General features: G+C 43.8%; 1 protein-coding gene and 1 non-coding gene across 2 annotated transcripts; one reads left to right on the forward strand and one right to left on the reverse strand.

The window, feature by feature from the left end:
* Nucleotides 1-1,370: 1,370 nt before the first annotated feature.
* On the forward strand, nucleotides 1,371-1,703 carry LOC147924624 (uncharacterized). Its single transcript, XM_087496859.1, has one exon. The coding sequence runs from the start codon at nucleotides 1,371-1,373 to the stop codon at nucleotides 1,701-1,703; it is 333 nt and encodes a 110-aa protein (XP_087352985.1).
* A 14,754-nt stretch (nucleotides 1,704-16,457) lies between these two features.
* On the reverse strand, nucleotides 16,458-16,564 carry LOC147924625 (small nucleolar RNA R71). Its single transcript, XR_015587906.1, has one exon. It is a non-coding gene; the product is annotated as a small nucleolar RNA R71 (small nucleolar RNA).
* Between the last annotated feature and the right edge of the window lie 6,270 nt (nucleotides 16,565-22,834).

Below are 22,834 nucleotides of genomic sequence, written 5' to 3' on the forward strand. Positions count from 1 at the left end.
TTATTACCAAAAGTCAAATTCAAAAACTCACTATATAATCCATCTAACTCTTGAAAAAAAAAACTCAAGGTATTTTCATTAAATTTTTATTTAAAATTAACTAAAAGTGGTAAATTAGATTCATCTTTCCAAAAATCTTTTGTTAAATCAAGAATTGGAGGAACTATTGATATTGAAATTTTATATTATTTTGTGTCATGACAAAAAAATGAAAACAGTTCAAGCAGAAAAATATATCTAGATATCAAAAGATACGAATATTCGAATAAACACAACTCTATAATGAACTGTTGCAATTTTATAAAAAAAACTGTTACAATAAACAATCACAATTTTTTGTAAAACACACAATTTAAATTTTCTACAATTTTTTTTAAAAAATTATCTAAAAAGTATAATTGAAAAAACACAACTTTTAATGTCATATATTGGGATTGTTATTATATATAGATTAATTGATCAAATGAACAACCATCTATTCGTCATCCTTCTACATAACCACAAGTTTAGGTCTTTTTATTTTCTTACCATTTTTTTTTTCGAATTGACACACAAAAAAACAAATAAACTCACTAATATAACTAATATGTCTGTTTTTTTTTTTGTGCACCAACTAATATGTCTGTTTATATAATCATATATGTAGGATGAATCAACTGATATGGTACCAAAAAAAAATGAAAATTTGGTATTCAAGTGGATATACTTGTCTTAAGGGAACTATTCCAAAATTCCAATTTGTTATAAGGAATACAAGAACGAGATTAGTCCCAATACTTACCATATTCCTCAGGCTCCCAATTCGTGAGACCATTGTTTAAAAATATTTATAAAAATAATTGAGAGTATTAATTAACTAAAATCATGTTATAATCTGTTGCGTGATAACGAAAAACTTTTTTTTGCTTAAGACCTTTTTTCTAAACTAGTGGCTTTCATTAGGGTTAGAATAGAGATTTGACCGGGGTAAAACACTCTTCCATTATACCTTTTCATCCGATATATGCCTCTTTTGTATCTTTTCAGAAGAACTTGCAAAAAAGGTAATAGAGTATCTTGAGTATTCTTGAATTTCAGGATTTCAAGTGGTCGCTAGATTGTACAAAGGTTCTTTTTCGTCGATTATTCTGTGTAGAGTATCAAGATATAAAGAAGAAGAAGTTGATAGGTGTGAGGAGAATAGTAGATCTCAGATCTAGAAATTATCAGTCAGAAAAAGCCATGTCGTCAGCAATGGATAGAGCTATGATGGCTATGTCCCTGAAGGAGGATGACATACCTTTCAGATGCCTGACTTACCAAAATTTTCGTCTTGCGAACAAAATGTTTTGAGTTTGTTGGGAAGAACACATAATCCCGCTTGTCAACCGATGTATCAGCTTATCCGTAACTTGCCTCGAAAGTGGCAAAAGGTTGGAAGAATGAAAGGAGTGACCTTATCAAAAGAAAGATTTATGTTCTTTTATACTTCTGAACATGATTTAGTAGAGGTGCTAGAGAAAGGAGTGCATACCTTCAATGAATGGACGATAGTAGTGGATCGATGGTATGAGAACCCTCCAGATAATTATCTTCAACTGACGCCCATGTGGATCCAGATGTGGAACCTGCCGATAAACTTCTATACCAAAAAAGCTCTCGCGGCCCTGGGAGAGGTGATTGGGCAGGTCATAGAAGTAGCCTTTGATCCTGAGAAACCCTAGCTATAGGATTTTATTAGGGTTAAAGTTTTATTCGATGTCTCGAGACCTTTAAGAAGATCAAAGATTGTCAACCTACCAAATGGGGGATCAACTTCAGTGAATTTTGAGTATGAAAGAGTTCAAAAAAGTTGTTTTGAATGTCAAAGGATGACACATGCTAGAGAGTTGAGCCCTATTATGATGATGGAGAAACATGTAGTGGAAGATGCTAGGAAAGCAGGTACTCCTTTGACAAAACAAGGAAAGGAGCCAGTGTTAAAAATGTTTGATCCCTTGTATGGAGTGCTAAAAGAAGACCAATTTGGGTTAGATCCTACATCCAGAAGACCTAAAATCTCACCAATAGTTTTGGAAGAGATAAGACAATATCTTAGAGTATCATCAGAGAAGAAAAACTTCTTCAGATTGACAAGGTTAAATCTTCAGTCAGAGATGTGGAAAAGGATCTGTTTGCACAAAAATCAGTCCTTAGGTTGGAGCCTTTACCCGTTTTCCATCAAGATGTCAATAAAGGAAAGGGAAGGGTTTTCAACTATGAACTTGCTGAAAGAGAAATGAGAGAAAGAGTGGGGAAAGTTCTGACAGACGCTGGCAGCAGCAGAGGGTAAGGAGACAAATCAATGTTGATAGAAAAAGAGACAGGGAATGCTATGGAGGTGCCTGAAATTTTTTTTAGCCTTGTCTCAACCCTTTCCTAACAATCCAACGGTTTATGGAGTCGGTCTCAATAATGCTGACTCCTCCGGGATTGCTGTGTATAATCCATCGGTTTATGGAATCGGTCCTTTTTGTGCTGGTTCCTCCGGGATTGTTACTACCAAAGCTAAACCAAAGGCGAAGGGTAGAAAAAGGCCGATGAAAAATGTCATAAAGTAGGTCATGGCTAAACTAAGTATGGATGGTTGGGATATGGAGATTAGAGAGAGTAGTAAGATAGGATCTATGGTTAAAAGAAAAGCAGATGATGAGGGAACAAGCACTACGAAACAGCCAAAGCGTAATCCTCAAGAGGTGGTCCCAAAGGGGGGACCGCCTAACCCTTAATAAGCATAATCAGCTGGAATTTTCAAGGATTGAGATAGTCTCATGACTTGGCAATTCCTCGTCTCAAGGAGTTGCGTAAAAAGCATTTACCGGAGATGCTACTCGTGATAGAAACTATGCATAAAAGAGACGTTTTGGTGGATTTGCAATGTTGGTTAGGATATGATCATGTTTATACAGTAGAACCGGTTGGGAAGTGCAAAGGTTTGGCGCTCTTCTGGAAGAGTAGTGTAAAGGTGGATGTTCTGTTTGTAGATAAGAATATATTGGATGCTCAAGTACAGTTTGGAGCATTCAATTTCTTTGTTTTTTGCGTTTATGGTGAACCGAAAAGGAAAAAAGGGCCTACGGATGGGAAAGATTATCAAAGATCGGTGTAGGTAGGAAAAGATAGATGGTGCATGTTTGGTGATTTTAATGATCTTTTGCACAATGGGGAAAATAATGGTGGGCCAAGAAGATGTGATAATGAGTTTAAACCCTTCATGGACCTGTTAAGTATGTGTGATATGGCTGAACTACCAAGTACATGTAGTAGTTTTACTTGGGCTGGAAGGAGAGGAGATCATTGGATTCAATGTAGACTGGATAGATGTATTGGGAATCAAGAGTTTATAAAACAGTTTCCTGTATCTAATCAGGCCTTTCTAGATATGAGGGGGTCAGATCACAAACCAATATTTGTAAAGTTGGTGGCCTCACAAGACGCTTATAGAGGGCAATTTGGATTTGATACAATGTTTCTGTAAAAAGAGGCTGTTAAGGTGACGATTCTCAGATCTTGGAATAAACATAGAGGTGGAGCTTGTGTTTCAGAGGCGACAAGATTGAGGGAATGTAGAAAAGGTTTAATTGGATGGAAAAAGAAAAACTCCTTGAATTCTAAGGATAAAATTACTCTCTTAGAAGCGGATTTGGAAAAAGAGCAATCAAAGATTTTTCTGGGACTTCAAAAGGTGCATATGTTAAAGATAGATTTGGAAAAAGCATATCAAAAAGAGGAAGCCTACTGGAAACAAAAGAGTAGACATAAATGGCTCCGATGTGGAAATAGAAACATGAGATTTTTCCATGGCTCAGTAAAAGAAAATAGACAAAAAAAGAGAATAGAAAAGTTGAAGAATATCAATGATGAGGTTGCTAAGGGTGAGGTCACAACAGCTTACTTCCAGACTCTATTCACTTCTTCTAATCCTGTTAGTTTCCAAGAATGATTTGATGGGATGGGAAAGAGAGTAATTGGGGCTATGAATGAAAGGCTGATCAAAAATGTGAGTGCTCAAGAAGTCAAAGATGCAGTTTATTCTATAAACTCGGTGAAAGCCCCGGGGGCAGATGGCATGTCGGCGCTTTTTATCAGCAATATTGGGAAATAATTCGTCCTCAAGTAATTAAGGAAGTTTAGAAATTCTTTGAAGATGGTGTGATGCCTGCTGAATGTGTAACACCCGCAAACCAATTTTTGGTAAATTGGTGAGGGTGTCGATCGACACCACAAGAGGTGTCGATCGACACAGATTGTTTTCCGGTTCGACCGGTTCGATTTAATTATCGATTTTTTGGTCGGTTTGGTTTGAGGAGAACCATTAAACAGTGATATTTAAGTGGGGGAACGACCTAGGTCATGTTTTGTGGTTGTCCAGCCGCTGAAAACAAAGAGAAAGAGGAGAAAACATCGTTCTTGAGTTTTTGGGAGTTTTTGTGAGATTTCAAGGCTTTGTGGGTGAGATCTTGCTGTGGGAGTGAGGATTCAAGGCTAGGAACGTGTGGGAAGCTTGCTGGGAGTGTGGATTCGTCCATTGTTGGTCAGAAACTTCCTGCAAAGAGGTGAGTGCATGACCATGGCTAATCTAAGCCTTTGATTCCCTTGTTCTTGCTTGTTTGTTGCTTGTTTGTGTGTTTTTCTTGCTAGGATTGGTTGATACATGTTCCTACGGATGTATAAGGCTTGGGTTTCGAGTATTGGACGATTTGGAGGAGATTTGGGAGTGAGATTCGACTCTCGACTTCGCGCGGATCGCAGTTGCAGAAGGAGTGTCGATCGACACCACTTGGTGTTGGTCGACACCAACAAGTTGGGCATCGATCGACACTGTGGGGTAGTGTCGGTCGACACCAAGGCCAGTGTCGGTCGACACTAGGCTGGTGTCGGTCAACACCTCCCTTCCAGCGAGACGATGTTTGATTTTCTTGGTTTGTGTGTTTTATTTGATGCTTGTTTGGAACTTTGGAATCATTGTTGCTTGTGTGTATAGCCCATTAGATGGGAAAAATTCCTCACTGATTGTTTATCAAATACTCATGCATCTCAATATGTGTTTGTGGTGCAGGTAAAGGCAAAGTGTGATCGTGGAATCAAGGCAATGAAGAGGAGGATGTTCTAGGGACTCGATTGGATGTTGTCTAGCATTGCTAGGTTGCTAGAATTGAGTCATTAAAAACATTGCTAGGTTGCTGGTTTCATGTTTTCTGATGATTGGTTATTGGATTATTGGTTATCTTGTTATTGGATATTGTTTATGCTATAGTTTTGATTTTATTATTGGATATTATTGGATATGGTTATTGGTATTGTTATTCCGCTGTTGATTGTGATTGTGGTTAGGTGGCTAGTGGATATGGGACCACTAGTTGTCGTTTATTTACTATATTATATTTATTATTTATTATCTAAAAAAAAAAGGTCGGTCCTTTCATTTTGGTATCAGAGCCCTTACGGTTCTAGGTTTGGGTTCACTAGGTTTCTATTGTGATGTTTGGGATTGCATGTCTTGATTGATTATGTGAGTTAGTCAATTGTGTGTGGTATGGAGTCCTAGAACATCCTCTTCGAGCCGACTGTGTGATTCCACGGTGAGTTTATGTTTCTGTGTTATAATAGAAATTGTTTGCTTAGTCTTCTGTTCATGGTAGTACAGATGGCTAGAGAGGATGCTGTGGCTGGTCGAGGTCGTGGACGCGAACGTGGTCGTGGTAGGGACAGAGTCCCAGTGGTTAGTGAGACCGAGGATAAGAGTGTGACAGCTGAGGGTGTTGGCGAGTCGCAGGGTGTTCCGGGGGATTCCGTGAGTGTGGCAGGAGGGGCCGGTGTTAATGCTCCAGTGGCCGATGATGCTAGGATCCTGGGTGTGGGAGTCCCAGCGGGTGGAGTCCCTGGTACTGACATTGCAGCTATGCTAGCAGAGGTGTTAGCGCGGTTGCCACCAGTGGTACCGGCTCAGGCTCAGGTAGTGCCACCAGTGGTGGCGGAGGAGCGGCAGCCAGTGGTTGCGGATGTGGGAGCACATGGACATTATTTGTCTATGCTCAAGGAGATGAAGGGTCTGTTCACTGAGAGGTTTTCGGGTGGTACAGATCCTACTGTTGCGGATGCATGGAGGACGAGTGTGGAACGTATGTCCTGAGGAGTTTTGGGTGGACATAGGGGTCTACTATTTGAGTGGTGATGCTGAGTTGTGGTGGAGATCAGTGGCTGCTAGGAGAGTGCAGCGGGAGATGACTGGGGCTGACTTTGTCTTGGAGTTTAACCGCAAGTATTTTCCTAGAGAGGCATTGGATCGGTTAAAGGTGTAGTTCCTTCAGTTGTCTCAGGGGCCACGGTCAGTGCGGGAGCTGGACTTGGAGTTCAGTCGACTTCTTTGTTATGGGGGTCGGGCTTTGGAGTCTGAGGATGGTCATATCAGGAGGTTTTTGAGGGCTCTACGTGATGATTTGAGAGTTCACTGTAGAGGGCGGAGTTATGCTACGCGTGCAGAGCTGGTTGAGGCTGCAGCAGAGATTGAGGAGGATATCCGGGCACAGTCAGTGGCGGTAGCTCCAGCAGTTCAGCCTAGTAAGGCTCAGCAGCAGGGTGGTTCTAGCAGGGGTGGTAGGCCTGCACAAGGAACCAAGAGGAGGTGGGATGCTACGCAGAAGCCGAGTAGTGCGAGTTGCTTCGGTTGTGGGAGCAAGGATCACAGGGTTGCTAGTTGTCCCAAGAGGAGTGCTCCGACAGCAGGGCCTTGGGTATGTTATCATTGTAGGGAGACATGGCACATCAGGCCTTTTTGTCCCAAGTTGCAGCCGGCAGCAGTGGCAGCGTTGCAGCAGGTGCAGCCTGGAGGTCAGCAGGTGGCACGGATTGAGCAGGCGTCACGAGTTTACACGATAGCAGAGGCTGGTGGAACCAGTGCCGGGGCGATCACAGGTATATTTTCTGGTACTTAAACTTTGTGGATTTTAGTAGGTTCAGATTGTATATGTTTCCTGTGATAAAGTGTTAGGTTCTCAACACATGAGGTTTGTGTAGGGACCTTGTTGGTGGGCGGGTTTAAGTCCAATGTTATGTTTGATTCTGGAGCTTCTCATAGCTTCATTACTCTGGAGTGTGCATAGTGTGCGGGGATCAGCGGGCATCCTGGAGAGCATTCAGGAGTTGTCAGAGTTGCGGGAGGCGAGTTCTTGAGAGTGATTGGGCGAGCTAGAGGAAATGATATTTAGATCGCAGGAGAGTCGTGGCCAGCGGATTTTCTTATCAGTCCAGTGGAGTTATATGATGTTATTCTCGGGATGGATTGGTTGCATCGGCATAGGGTGCATTTGGATTGCCATCGGGGTAGAGTGGAGTTTGAGCGTCCAGGAGGGAAGTTGGTGTTTAAGGGTATTAGACCGACTTCAGGGAGTCTCGTGATCTCAGCCATTCAGGCTGGGAAGATGATCGAGAAGGGCCGTGAGGCTTATCTGGTTACTATATCTATGCCAGAGTCAGTGGGGAAATCTACGGTTAGCGGTATTCCGGTAGTGGAGGAGTTTGAGGATGTGTTTCAGTCTTTGCAGGGATTACCACCATCTCGGTCGGATCCTTTTACCATTGAACTGGAACTAGGGACGATGCCGTTATCCAAGGCTCCTTACAGGATGGCTCCAGCAGAGATGGCAGAGCTGAAGAAGCAGCTAGAGGATTTGTTGAGTAAGGGATTCATCCGTCCTAGTGTATCACCGTGGGGAGCGCCGGTGTTGTTTGTCAAGAAGAAGGATGGGAGTTTCAGGTTGTGCATTGATTATCGGGGTTTAAACCGGGTCACTGTGAAGAACAAGTACCCTCTTCCTAGGATCGATGAGTTGTTGGATCAGTTGAGGGGTGCTACTTGGTTCTCCAAGGTAGATCTGACGTCGGGTTATCATCAGATATCGATAGATGAGGCAGATGTGAGGAAGACTGCTTTCAGGACGAGGTATGGGCATTTGAGTTTGTGGTGATGCCTTTCGGGTTGACTAACGCGCCAGCAGCGTTTATGAGATTGATGAACAGTGTGTTTCAGGAGTTTCTGGATGTGTTTGTCATCATTTTCATCGACGATATCCTGGTTTATTCTAAGAGTCTTGAGGAGCATGCAGTGCATTTGAGGGCAGTTATGGAGAAGCTACGGGAGCAGAAGTTGTTTGCTAAGTTGAGCAAGTGTAGTTTTTGGCAGCGTGAGATGGGCTTTCTGGGTCACATTGTTTCTACACAGGGGGTTTCTGTAGATCCAGAGAAGATTCAGGCTATCAGAGATTGGCCTAGACCGCAGAATGCCACAGAGATCAGGAGTTTCCTTGGATTGGCAGGATACTACATGAGATTTGTGCAGGGGTTTGCGAGCAGAACATGTCCTATGACTAAGTTGACAGGAAATGATGTTCCTTTTGTTTGGTCAGAAGAGTGTGAGGAAGGTTTTGCAAGCCTAAAGGAGGTGTTGACTACTACGCCAGTGTTGGCTTTGCCTGAGCAGGGAGAACCCTATGTGGTTTATACAGATGCATCTAGAGTTGGTTTGGGGTGTGTTCTGATGCAGCATGGGAAGGTGATTGCGTACGCTTCGCGGCAGTTGCGGGTGCATGAAGGTAACTATCCTACTCATGATTTGGAGATGGGTGCTGTAGTTTTTGCCCTGAAGATTTGGAGATCTTATCTTTATGGTGCAAAGGTACAGGTGTTTACAGATCATAAGAGCCTGAAGTATATATTCACTTAGCCTGAGTTGAATTTGAGGCAGGGCGGTGGATAGAGCTTGTGGCAGATTATGATTTGGAGATAGCCTATCACCCTGGTAAGGCTAACACGGTTGCAGATGCTCTGAGTCGGAAGAGGGTAGCTTCGGCTCAGGAGCAGAGATGGAGTCTCTGGTAGGAGAGATCAGCGCTTTGAGCTTGTGTGGTATTTCACAGGAACCGTTGGGTTTGGAAGCAGCTGATAGAGCAGATCTTCTGAGTAGGGTGCGGTTGGCTCAGGAGAAGAATTTTGGGCTGGTGAATGCCTGTAAGAATGTGGATTCAGAGTATCAGGTCTCAGATAATGGTACTATCTTGGTGCACGGTCAGGTTTGTATGCCCAAGGATGAGGATTTAAGGCAGGAGATTCTGAGAGAGGCTCATGCGAGCAAGTTGTCTATTCATCCAGGAGCGACTAAGATGTACTGTAATCTCAAGAGGTACTATCATTGGGTCGGGATGAAGAAGGATGTGGCTAGTTGGGTTTTGGGGTGCGATGTATGTCAGCTAGTGAAGGCTGAGCATCAGGTTCCTGGCGGGTTACTGAAGAGTCTACCCATTCCTGAGTGGAAGTGGGATATGATCACTATGGATTTTGTGGTAGGATTGCCATTGTCACGGACCTTTGATGCTATTTGGGTCATTGTGGACCGGTTGACTAAGTCAGCACATTTTCTGGCCATTAAGAAGACTGATAGAGCAGCGGTCTTGGCTAAGAAGTATGTGAGAGAGATAGTCAGATTGCATGGGGTGCCAGCGAGCATTGTGTCTGACAGGGATTATAAGTTCACTTCGGTGTTCTGGAAGGCATTTCAGGCAGAGATGGGCACGAAGGTGCATATGAGTACAACTTATCATCCCCAGACAGATGGACAGTCTGAGAGGACGATCCAGACGCTGGAGGATTTGCTGAGGATGTGTGTGTTGGATTGGGGTGGCCATTGGGCAGATCACCTGAACCTGGTAGAGTTTGCTTACAACAGCAGTTATCAGGCGAGTATTAAGATGGCTCCTTATGAGGCTTTGTATGGGAGACCATGTCGTACACCATTATGCTGGACTCGGGTGGGGGAGAGGAGCATGTTTGGTGCTAGTTTTGTTCAGGAGACATCAGAGAAGATTCGGGTTCTTAAGCTGAACATGAAGGAGGCTCAGGATAGGCAGAGGAGTTATGCCGATAGGAGGAGGAGAGATCTTGAGTTTCAGGTGGGAGACAGAGTGTACCTCAAGATGGCCATGTTGCAGGGTCCGAACAGGTCATTGTCAGAGACTAAGTTGAGTCTGAGGTATATGGGTCCATTCAGAGTGATTGAGCGGGTTGGACCAGTGGCATATAGACTGGAGTTACCCGAGGTTATGCAAGCTTTCCATAAGGTTTTCCATGTGTCTATGTTGTGGAAGTGTCTCCGTGAGGGTGAGCGAGTGTTGGCTAAGATTCATGAGGATCTTCAACCTAACATGACTTTGGAGGCGAGACCAGTGAGGGTTCTCGAGAGGAGGATCAAGGAACTTCGGAAGAAGAAGATTCCTCTGATGAGAGTCCTGTGGGACTGTGATAGTGTTGAGGAGCAGACTTGGGAGCCTGAGGCAAAGATGAAAGCGAGGTTCAAGAAGTGGTATGAGAAGCAAGCCGCAACTTGAGCTTGTTTAGCCTGGTTCCATCTGTAATCCGTGGTTGGAGCGGGAATGGAGTATTCCAGCCCATCTCTCTTGTTACTAGGTCGCTTGGGATGGTTGGTTGTGCGACTCAGTAACAAGATGAGGTGGTGTTCGGGGTACAAAGTTTCCGTGAGGCGGGGTTTTGGAGGAAAGTTTTCCTGAAATAGAAGTTTTCCAAAAGTGGAAAGTTTCCAAAAATGGAAAGTGCTAAATATGGAAAGTTTTACGGGAGTTAGAATTTGTCCATTTTAGCGGTAGAGAGCCTTGGAGGGGCTTGTGTGGCCTTAGTGGCGGACTTTCGAGTCAGTGTGCCGTGTGTGGCGGTCTTTTTAGACATTGTGTGGCTTTTGTGGCGGGCTGTTTAGCCAGAGTGTCTTTGTGACGGTCCTTCGGGACAGATAGTCTTTGTGACGGTCCTTCGGGACGAGTGACCTTGGTGGCGGTACTCTTTAGGACATTTGTTTGGCCTTGGTGGCGGTCCTCTTTAAGACATTTGTTTGGCCTTGGTGGCGGTCCTCTTTAGGACATTTTGTTTGGCTTTGGTGGCGGTCCTCTTTAGGACATTTTGTTTGGCCTTGGTGGCGGTCCTCTTTAGGACATTTTGTTTGGCCCTTGTGGCATGTATATGATCCTCATGTGGTCATGAGGTATTCCAGTGAGGAGATATGTGGTTGGTAGGACATTGAGATGTTTTACGCGAGCCACGGGAAGGAAACCTGGATAGGGATAGGACTCAGACGTGTTCAGAATCGTTTGCTCGCAACTCTTGGGGGACTTTGGTTCTCCTAGTACTGCCATAATCGGAGACTTTGTGACTTGGGAGTATGGTTGGTATATCGACTTCGGACGATGGTCCGGAGGCGCGCTGTAGGGTGACGACCCGAGAGACGAGTTAGATTTTTCCTTATATATTATGGCATGCGGGTTTAGGCCCGATGAGGAGCCAACATTTGGCATGCAGACTTAGGTCTGATGAGGAGCCAATAAAACTCAAGGTTTAGGCCTACGAGTGAAGGAAAGTCCAAAAGTCGAGAGCAAATGACGCCTGGAGCGCGAGTCTATCGCCTAGAGGTGACCTTCTATAGATCGGTCGGAGGAGTGCGGGCCGTAGAGACGGTTGCACGGGAGTCCTTGGCTGATGGTTGTTTGAGATTCGAGGACGAATCTAGATTGGTGGGGGAGAATTGTAACACCCGCAAACCAATTTTTGGGAAATTGGTGAGGGTGTCGATCGACACCACAGGAGGTGTCGATCAACACCGAAGATTTCCGGTTCGACCGGTTCGATTTAATTATCGATTTTTTGGTCGGTTTGGTTTGAGTAGAACCATTAAACCATGATATTTAAGTGGGGGAACGACCTAGGTCGTGTTTTGTGGTTGTCCAGCCGCTGAAAACAAAGAGAAAGAGGAGAAAACATCGTTCTTGAGTTTTTGCGAGTTTTTGTGAGATTTCAAGGCTTTGTGGGTGAAATCTTGCTGTGGGTGTGAGGATTCAAGGCTAGGAACGTGTGGGAAGCTTGCTGGGAGTGTGGATTCGTCAATTGTTGGTCAGAAACTTCCTGCAAAGAGGTGAGTGCATGACCATGGCTAATCTAAGCCTTTGATTCCCTTGTTCTTACTTGTTTGTTGCTTGTTTATGTGTTTTTCTTGCTGGGATTGGTTGATACAGGTTCCTACGGATGTTTATGGCTTGGGTTTCGAGTATTGGAAGATTTGGAGGAGATTTGGGAGTGAGATTTGACTCTCGACTTCGCGCGGATCGCAGTTGCAGAAGGAGTGTCGATCGACACCACTTGGTGTCGGTCGACACCAGCAAGTTGGGCATCGATCGACACTATGGGGTAGTGTCGGTCGACACCAAGGCCAGTGTCGGTCGACACCAAGGCCAGTGTCGGTCGACACTGGGCTGGTGTCGGTCGACACCTCCCTTCCAGCGAGACGATGTTTGATTTTCTTGGTTTGTGTGTTTTGTTTGATGCTTGTTTGGAACTTTGGAATCATTAATGCTTGTGTGTATAGCCCAGTAGATGGGAGGATTGCCTCACTGAGTGTTTATCAAATACTCATGCATCTCAATATGTGTTTGTGGTGCAGGTAAAGGCAAAGTGTGATCGTGGAATCAAGGCAATGAAGAGGAGGATGTTCTAGGGACTCGATTGGATGTTGTCTGGCATTGCTAGGTTGCTAGAGTTGAGTCATTAGAAACATTGCTAGGTTGCTGGTTTCATGTTTTCTGATGATTGGTTATTGGATTATTGGTTATCTTGTTATTGGATATTGTTTATGCTATAGTATTGATTTTTATTATTGGATATTATTGGATATGGTTATTGGTATTGTTATTCCGCTGTTGATTGTGATTGTGGATAGGTGGCTAGTGGGTATGGGACCACTAGTTGTAGTTTATTTACTATATTATATTTATTATTTATTATTTTTTTTAAAAAAAAGGTCGGTCCTTTCAGAATGGAACTATACTCACCTTTGTCTGATACCCAGGACTACTCATCCAACTGAGATGGTTAACCACAGACCCATTAGTCTGTGCTCAGTGCTTTACAAGATCATTTCAAAGATTTTGGTGAAAAGACTAAAGCCATTTCTCTCAGACATAGTATCTGACACACAATCCGCATTTGTAGCAGAAAGGCTCATCACTGATAATATTTTGGTGGCCAATGAATTAGTTCACAGCTTGAAGGTGCACCCGACTATGTCTGTAGAGTTTATGGCTGTAAAATCTGATATGTCGAAAACATATGAAAGAGTTGACTGGATTTATTTGAGAAGTCTCATGCTAGCTTTGGGGTTTCATCAAAATTGGGTGAACTGGGTAATGATCTGCGTATCAAGTGTTACCTATTTTGTTCTGATTAATGAAAACTCTTTTGGTATGATCACACCGGAGAGAGGATTGAGACATGGGGATCCTCTCTGTCCATTCCTCTTTGTTTTTTTTGTACTGAAGGTTTGACACTTTTACTGAATAAAGCTTAGGAGGAAGGTATGATAGAAGGAATGAAGTTCTCGTTTGATGGTCGAGTAATCCGTCATCTCCTTTTTGCAATCTTATGAACAAACGGTGGTCAAGAACTGATCAATAAGCGTTGGCGGAAGATGGGTACGACGGTAAATGTGGGGTTGTTGCTTTGATTGACTCTCTCAATCCGTGGGCTTGATTGACTCTCTCAATCCGTGTGCTTGATTGACTCTCTCAATCGTTGGAGAACTAGACTTGTTTGAATCACACAAACAATACTAATCCTTTAATCTCAAGAATCAAATGAATCTCTCAAATGAAACTTAAAGACAAACTTGCTTAAACAAAGACACTCTTTGAATAAAACAAAACAAAATTTGTATATTTCTTAGATGATTGAAAGGTGATTATAATACAATGATGATGGAACAATGAATATGGCCGTTGGTGAGCTCATTATGGTCTTCTAATAAGAGAACATAAATGATAATCACGTGCATTGATTTTCCTAGCCGTTGGAAATCAAAAGAGAAATGTAGTTTTAGCCAAAGATGGAAAGTAAGATCTCCTCTATACTTGGATGCGAACCAAGGGCTTCTGGTGTGTCTCTTCTTCAGCTGGAGGGTCTCAAATGTGTGGATAAACGAACAGAAAATAATCTGTTGCAGTGTAAACTCCTTAAGTGCATTTAGCGCCAAATTAGGAAAATTGAGGAAAATATATATTCGCCTAATCCTCTGGATGCTCGAGCATGGGAAAGTATTAGCTAACTCTCCTGTATGGTTAAATGTGTCTCCTGAATGATCCTTGGTTGATGATGACTTGATGTCCTCATCATTGATCCTCCAAAAAATTCTAAAAGTATATGGAGATGCTACGGTGATAACTCTCTAATTTACATGTTTTTAGCATCCTTTTTTTGTCCATATTTTGCATTGTTTATACCCTTACCTTAGCATTTTTAGGTCATTAACTGTAAGATTTCGCATTTAGGTCATTTAGGGTGTTGCATTCTCGCGTTTGCATACTTTGGATGAAAACAGGTGCTTTAGAGCCTAAAATGGGGAGAAACAAGGACAAATCCGAACATGTACCCGAAGGAGCCATCGAGCTGGAAGAACAGTCCGAACCCCAACACGATCGAGGAGGGTCCAAGAGCAAGAAGAACAAACCGAAGATCTCACCCGAGGAGTAACCCGACCTCATACTCTTGCACCCCATCGAGGAGACCCTCGGGCAGGACTGGAAAGCTAGGTCAAAGGGGTTTCCATATATAAACCCCCCCCCTTCTTCTTCCTCTCGCCCTAGCACGCCGCAGACCCTCAAAACAGAGAGCGAGAGCTTCTGAGAGAGATCTAGAGTGACTCAAACACTTTTCTACTTTTGTTAGGATTTATTTTACATCTTTTTGTTATCTCTTTAGATTTCTACTTTGTACTCTTTATTTTCTACTCTATCTTTTAATACAATGCAATTTTCGTTTATCTTTGTTTCTATGTTTTCTGCAATGATTTTAGAGTAGTGAAGTAAAGTTTATAGGGATGGGATAGATGATTTTGTGTTCTTGATCAATTAGGATGTCTTAGTTTGATTGTTTATGTTTTATAAATTCCCTTCTAGATTAGTGTTCTTAATGCTGTCAACAAACCGAGAGGGTGAGATTAGATCTAGGGTGTTTTACCATCGAGAGGTGTAGATGAAATGCTTGAATCAACCAATGCTAGAGATTTACTCACTTAGCCTAAGAGATTAGATGAGTAAGGGGTTTATTGAAAATAATGAATCGGTTCATATTGCCTGCTTGGTCATGTTTCTCCAACGAGAGTTGGGTAGGGGAGTGATCAAGGTTGATTGTTTCTATCACGAGAGTGTTTTAACAAGGTTTTAGAGATTCATTGTCTAGGGAATATTTGCTTGAGGCATGTAAGACATTTGTATTGGTCAGGAACACTTAGGAGTCGATTACCCCATCCTTAGAAGCTTTCGTATCTTAATTGCTTGCATTTGTATTCATCACTAGATCTCTTACCTGAACAGGTACACGATCACCTGCTTCGAGCTGTTCATACTTTCTTTGTTAACTCGATCACCCCACCCAATCCTGTACTTGAATGCTTGCATCGAGTGCTTAGGTTGAGTGTTCCTTGTTTATATTCTTTTCTTTTATCATTTTAGGATTGTTAGACAAAACCCTTTTATTGCTTGGCTTGACTTGCTTGCTCCTGATTTCATCCTATCTGCTAGCATAACAACCATTTGGATTGATAACCCTTTGTACTAAAACTGCATAGGGAATTGATACTCTGGGTGAAAATCCTGTTATCAATTTGGCGTCATTGCCATTTGGTTGAATTTAAATTTGCTACGTTTAGGATTTCAGCACTTGGTAGATCAAGTTCTCTTATCTACATTGGTTCAGCATCTGACTTGTTTGCTTTCGTGTTTGTTTGTTTTGCATTTCAGGTACAACCCGAGCACCCACCCAACCCGTCACTCGATCACCTAGACCGGGTTGACCTTCGTGTACTCACTCGGTCACCTACTTGTACATGCAAACACGGTCCAAGGGTAGCCAAAAACTTGAATCCTTTCATTGACAACATCGACAGACCAAGGTTACTCCAACAACAAGTTCAACAACAACAACCATCAACAATTGAGGAAACAATGAACGGTCCACCAGCTCCTCAAGCAAGGACCAACATAGGAGCAGGGCATGCTCCATCTACTCATACTCAAAGGAATGGCATTGTGCCACCTGCTGTACAGAACAACAATTTTGAGATCAAGAGTAGTCTTATCCAGATGATACAAAGCAACGAGTTTCATGGATTGCCAATGGAGGATCCATTGGATCATCTAGATGAATTTGATAGGCTTTGCAGCCTCACCAAGATAAATGGAGTTAGTGAGGATGGATTCAAGCTCCGGCATTTCCCATTCTCTTTGGGAGACAAAGCACACATCTGGGAGAAATCACTCCCCAAGGACTCCATCACCACTTGGGAAGCGTGCAAGAAGGTGTTTCTAGCCAAATTCTTCTCCAACTTCAGAACCGCAAGGCTGCAAAATGACATTTGCAGATTTATTCAGAAAAACAATGAGACGTTCAGTGAAGCATGAGAACATTTCAAGGGATACACTACAAGATGCCCTCATCATGGCTTCAGCAATGCTTCATTGCTAAGTACACTTTACAGAGGAGTGGTCACCAAGATACGGATGTTGCTGGACACCGCAAGCAATGGTAACTTCCTCAACAAGGATGTTGATGAAGGTTGGGATCTAGTGGAGAACTTGGCTCAATCTGATGGGCATTATAATGAGGAGTACGATCGCACTGTGCGATCTACTGGAGAGGAAGATGCCAAGTACAAGAGGGACATGAAAGCCCTCAATGACAAGCTCGATAAGCTCCTCCGCCAGCAGCAGCATGTTCATGCAATCTTAGAGGTTATTACAACAAGATAGGGAGAATATTCAGCTAGATGATGTGAACTATATCAACAACCAATGAGGTTATAACAAATGGTACAGCAACTACAAGCCGAATCCGAATCTGTCATACTATAACCCGAATGTTGCCAATCCTCAAGACCAAATATATCCATCAGCAGTTCAAGGGAACCTGGTCCAACAGAAGCCTTTTGTCCAATACAATCAAGGCTATGCTGCTAAGCAGCAATACTCTGGAAATTACCACCAACCCATTGCACCACCTGGATTCCAACAACAACAAGGCCCGCAGCACCAATCACAAGAAGCTGACCTACGCGGCCTAATTCAGCAGATGATTCAAAATCAGGCATCTTCTGCTATGGACACAACAAAATGGGTTGCGGAAATGAGCAACAAGATCGATTCTGGATACAATGACTTGACTGCCAAGTACGATTCGCTCAATACTAAGCTGAGGTACCTAGAGGGCCACCACAACAACCAACCAGCTCCAAAGATCAACCAGCTTCCAGGTAAAGCTGTTCAGAACCCAAAGAATTATGCCACTGCCCAAGCCATCTTCCTTGATGATGATTATGAGGACTGCCTCACTAAGGATAGTGATGTTCAAGATGGGGAGGATATGGATCACTATGGGATAAATGAGGCCAAGTACTACATATCCGAGTATGAACCTGAGCCTTCACCCAAGGAAACTGATCGAGTTGATGATCGAGCACTGGTTCGAGAATCACAAATCGAAGAACCACCCAAGGCAGAACCCAATGACTCACCTGATGATGGTAATCGGATGATACATCGAGTAGATGTTCAGATGAGAGAACAACCTCAACTGCCTGTAGCACTTGACATCCAACTGGAGGCGCTTGCAGAGCATATGGCCAAGCGTAAAGCTCCACCTCCTAAGCTTTTGCCACCACACAAACTTCAAGAGGAAATCACCAAGGAGGCAGCTCAGCTGGAGATTGAGGTTAAGGAAGCTGTCAAGGAGATTGGGTATGAGATTCTCAGGAGTGGAGTGTGCTTAGATCCTGAGCTGCGAATCGAGGAGAAATTGGAGGATCCTTGCTCTTTTACTTTGCCATGCTCGATAGGACTTTGGATTTTCAAAAATTGCTTGTGCGATCTGGGAGCTTCATTCAGCATCATGCCGCTGTCAGTTGCCAACAAAATGGGTTTCAGCAGTTTTAAACCGAGTAGTCTGTATTTGGTTCTAGCTGATAGAACAATCAGACATCCGATTGGGATCATGGAAAATTTGCCTCTCAGGATTGGAAGGGTGGAAGTCCCTACTGATTTTATGATCCTTGATATGGATAAGGAACCAGACGATCCACTGATCCTAGGGAGAATATTCCTGGCAAAATTAGGTGCGGTGATTGAGGTGAAACAAGGCAAGATCAGAATTGAGCATGGGGAGCATTTCAAGATGGAGTTTGATGTCAATAAAGGAATTAAAAGGCCAACCATTGATGGTCAAATATTTTCCACTAAGACAAAGCAGAGAAAAGTCAAGCATCTTGAAGAAGTCAACACTACATTTGTTGTGGAACCTGGACAAGACTTGGAAAATCCATTGAATCAACCTGCTACAGTGGAAAGGATTCCAGAACCTCTCCCTCCTAGATCCCATGCTTAAAAAGTATGAAGAGTCAAGCTTAGTGACTTAAAACAAGCTCACTTGGGAGGAAGTCCCAAAGGTATCTTTTATTTTATTTTAATTCTTATTTATTTGTTTTATCTTATTTTCTATTTTCGTATATTTACATTTATTAAAAAAAAAAAAAAGGAAAAAAGGAAATTTTGGGAAACCCGAGACTCTACCTGAATCCATATCCGACGCGCCTGATTGTGTTCCTACTCTGGTGGCGAGTAGAGTCCAAATTCCACAAACCCTATCCTACTCTCGGAGAAGCCCAAGAAGCCAATCCTCCCTATTTAAAGAGCCTAACCCTCACAATTCCATAAGTTCTCTCTAAACCCTAAAAAACTCTTTGTCTTCTTATCCTTGAAACAACCCTTCTTTTTTTTTTTTAATACCTTAACTTACTAGTGGTCCCATACCCACTAACATCCTAACAACAATCAATAACTGCGGAATAACCAAATAAAACAAATTCTATTAAACCAAAAGAATTCCAACAACAATAATCCAATAATTCAACAATGACATAGCAAGGTTCCAACATCCTACAATGCTCTATCAACTCAATACTAGCAACCTAACAATAGCTAGACCACAATCAATCAAATCTCTAGAACATCCTCCTCTTCATCGCCTTTGATTCCACGATCACACTTTTCCTTTACCTGCACATCACAAACAACAATTGAGATGCGTAAGTATTATCATAAATACTTAGTGAGGCCGTCCTCCCATCTACTAGGTTATACACACAAGCATATGAGACCCTCAAGTTATGCAAGCAAACAAAACACAAGCATTACATCAAACCAGGAAAACAAGTCTCGGTTGAGACTAGTGTCGACCGATGCCACTAGAAAGTGTCGACCGATGCTGAACCAAAAGGTGTCGACCGATGCCACAAGGGTGTCGACCGATGCTGTCACCAACAGTGTCGACCGATGCTCGAACGGTGTCGATCGATGCCATATCTGCAGACGCGAACTGCGCGAACACGAACAACGAATCCTGATTCCAAACCATCCCGAATCCGTTCCAAAATCACCCAATTACCTCAGAAATCACTGGGAATCACAAAAGCAACGAACCCAAGCAACAAAACAACACAAACAGCAAAGAAAACACACAAACAAGAGAGATCTCATGCTTAGATCAACCATGGTCAAGCACTCACCTCAAGAACAGGAAGATTGGATTGAGAAACGTGGAAAACAACACCTCCAGAAGCTCCCCCTTCGTTTCCAGCAACAACTAACCCTCCTACAGCCTCAGATCTCTCCAAAAACTCCAAGAACAAGCCCAGAAAGTCACAAAAACGTTTCTCTCTCTTTTCTCTCTTTCTTTCACTAAGCGGCGACCAAATAACTTCCCAAAAACCCTTAAACTCGTCCTTAGACGCTTATAACACGATTTAGGGATTTAATTGAACCAAACCGAACCAATTCGGCAATTAATCAAACCGGCCGAACCCAGAAATTAGTGGTGTCGATCGATGCCACTAGGGTGTCGATCGACACTCTTTTCAAAATCACAAAATCCGGTTCGCGGATGTTACAATTCTCCCCCACCAATATGGATTCGTCCCCGAATCCCGCAATACCGTCCAACTGCCAAGGACCTTCGTGCCACCGTCAGCACGGCCCGCACGTCCCCAGACCGGACTAAACACCATCAGCCAAGGTTTCCCATGCCACTGTCGCAACAGCCCGCACACCTCCGACTGACCCTCGAGGTCTCCCTCTAGCCAATATACTCGCATCATAAACACTATTTGCTCACAACTCATTGCTTCCCCCGTCCGTGGTTGCAACCAACGAATCATGCCGGCTCGCTATCAGGCCAACCGCCTTAAGCTACGGCATCCAGGAAGTCACTCACACACACTCCCCCCGCTCTCGGGTCGCAACCCTCGAGACATACCAGCTCACTGCCGAGCCTCGGCTCACAGCTACGGTATCCAGGGAGCCTCACATATCCCGCTCTTGGGTCGTCACCCTCAAGCGCGCTCTCGGATCGTCATCCGAAGCAACATACCACTCCCACTCTCTGGCCACAAAGTCCATCGAGCTATCGGTATCACGTGAGTTGGGCCCGCACGGCCTTGAGCAAAACAAATACTGATGCCAACGAGTATCTCTCGGCTAGATCTACCTCAACATTTCCACCAAAACCTTCCTCTTTTAGAAACTTTCTAATTCTGGAAACCTTCCTTTTATGGAAACTTCTATTTATGGAAACTTTCCAAAAATAGACACCTGAGCTATTTCTCTTTTCCCATGACAACAATAGTCAAACATAAAGAAAAATACTCATCTTATTAATCTCAAAAATGTCATAATCGTTACAATCTCAACGAAATTACATCAGAAAAAGCCAAAAATACAACAACCGGAGCCAACAACCCGCATCCCGAGCACCACCTCATCTTGATACTTAGTCGCACAACCAACCACCCCTAAGCGACCAAATATCAAGAGAGATGGGCTGGAATACTCCGTACCCGCTCCAGCCACGGACTACAACTCGGACCCGGCTAGACAAGCTCAAGTCGCGGTCTGCTTCTCAAACCACTTCTTAAACCTTGCCTTCATCCTCGCCTCGGGCTCCCAAGTCTGCTACTCTACTCCGTCACAGTCCCACAAGACTCTCATCAAAGGAATCTTCTTCTTCCGAAGTTCCTTCACTCTCCTCTCGAGCACCCTCAATGGTCTCGCCTCTAAAGTCATGTTAGGCTGAAGATCCTCAGGAATCTTAGCTAACAACTGATCACCCTCGTGAAGACATTTCCTCAGCATCGACACATGAAATACCTAGTGGAACGCACGTATAACCTCAGGCAACTCCAGCCGGTATGCCACTGGTCCCACCCGCTCAACCACTCTGAACGGACCCATGTACCTCAGACTCAACTTAGTCTCTGTCAGTGACCTGTTCGGACCCTACAACATGGCCATCTTGAGATACACTCTATCCCCAACCTGAAACTTAAGATCCTTTCTCCTCCTATCAGCATAAGTCTTCTGCCGATCCTGAGCCTCCTTCATGTTCAGCCTCAGAACCCGGATCTTCTCCGAGGTCTCCTGAACAAAATCTGCACCAAATATGCTCCTCTCCCCCACCTGAGTCCAACACAACGGTGTACGACACGGCCTCCCATACAGAGCCTCATAAGGAGCCATCCCGATACTAGCCTGGTAGCTGTTGTTATAAGCAAACTCCACCAAGCTCAAGTGATCTGCCCAATGACCACCCCAATCCAGCACACACATCCTCAATAAATCCTCCAAAATCTGGATCGTCCTCTCTGACTGACCGTCCGTCTGAGGATGATAGGCTGTACTCATATGCACCTTCGTGCCCATCTCTGCCTGAAACGCCCTCCAGAACACCGAAGTGAACTTGGAATCTCTATCAGACACAATACTAGCAGGCACACCGTGCAATCTGACTATCTCCCTCACGTACTTCTTGGCCAAAACCGCTGCTCCATCAGTTTTCTTGATGGCCAGAAAATGCGCAGACTTAGTCAAACGGTCCACAATGACCCAAATAGCATCAAACGTCCTCGACACAGGCAAACCCACCACGAAGTCCATCGTGATCAAATCCCACTTCCACTCAGGAATAGGCAAACTCTGTAGTAAACCACCAGGAACCTGATGCTCCGCCTTCACCAGCTGGCAAGTATCATACTTCGCCACCCAGTCGGCTACGTCCTTCTTCATCCCGACCCAGTGATAATACAGCTTGAGGTCACGGTACATCTTGGTCCCCCCTGGATGAATAGAGAACTTGCTCGAATGAGCCTCTCTCAGTATCTCCTGCCTCAAATCCTCACCCTTGGGCACACAGATCCGACCATGCACAAGGATAGTACCATTAGCAGAAACCTGATACTCTGCACCCGCAGCCTTAGAGGCATTCACCAGCCCCTCATCGCTCTCCTGAGCTAACCTCACTCTACTCAACAAATCCGCTCTATCAGCTGCCTCCAAATCCAAAGGTTCCTATGAGATAGCACACAAACTCAATGCACTAATCTCACCTACCAACGCCTCCATGTCCTGCTCCTGAGCCGAAGCCACCCGCTTCCGACTCAAGGCATCTGCAACCAGATTAGCTTTACCAGGATGGTAAGCTATGTCCAAATCATAATCCGCTACTAACTCCATCCAATGCCTCTGCCTCAAATTCAGCTCAGGCTGAGTAAAAATGTACTTCAGACTCTTGTGATCTGTAAATACCTGTACCTTCCCACCATACAGATAGGATCTCCAAATCTTAAGAGCAAAGATCACTGCTGCCATCTCCAAATCATGATTAGGATAATTAG

Source organism: Camelina sativa, chromosome 17 (genome assembly GCF_030686135.1).
Source record: "Camelina sativa cultivar CO46 ecotype springtype chromosome 17, ASM3068613v1".
In the NCBI taxonomy this organism is placed as follows: domain Eukaryota; kingdom Viridiplantae; phylum Streptophyta; class Magnoliopsida; order Brassicales; family Brassicaceae; genus Camelina; species Camelina sativa.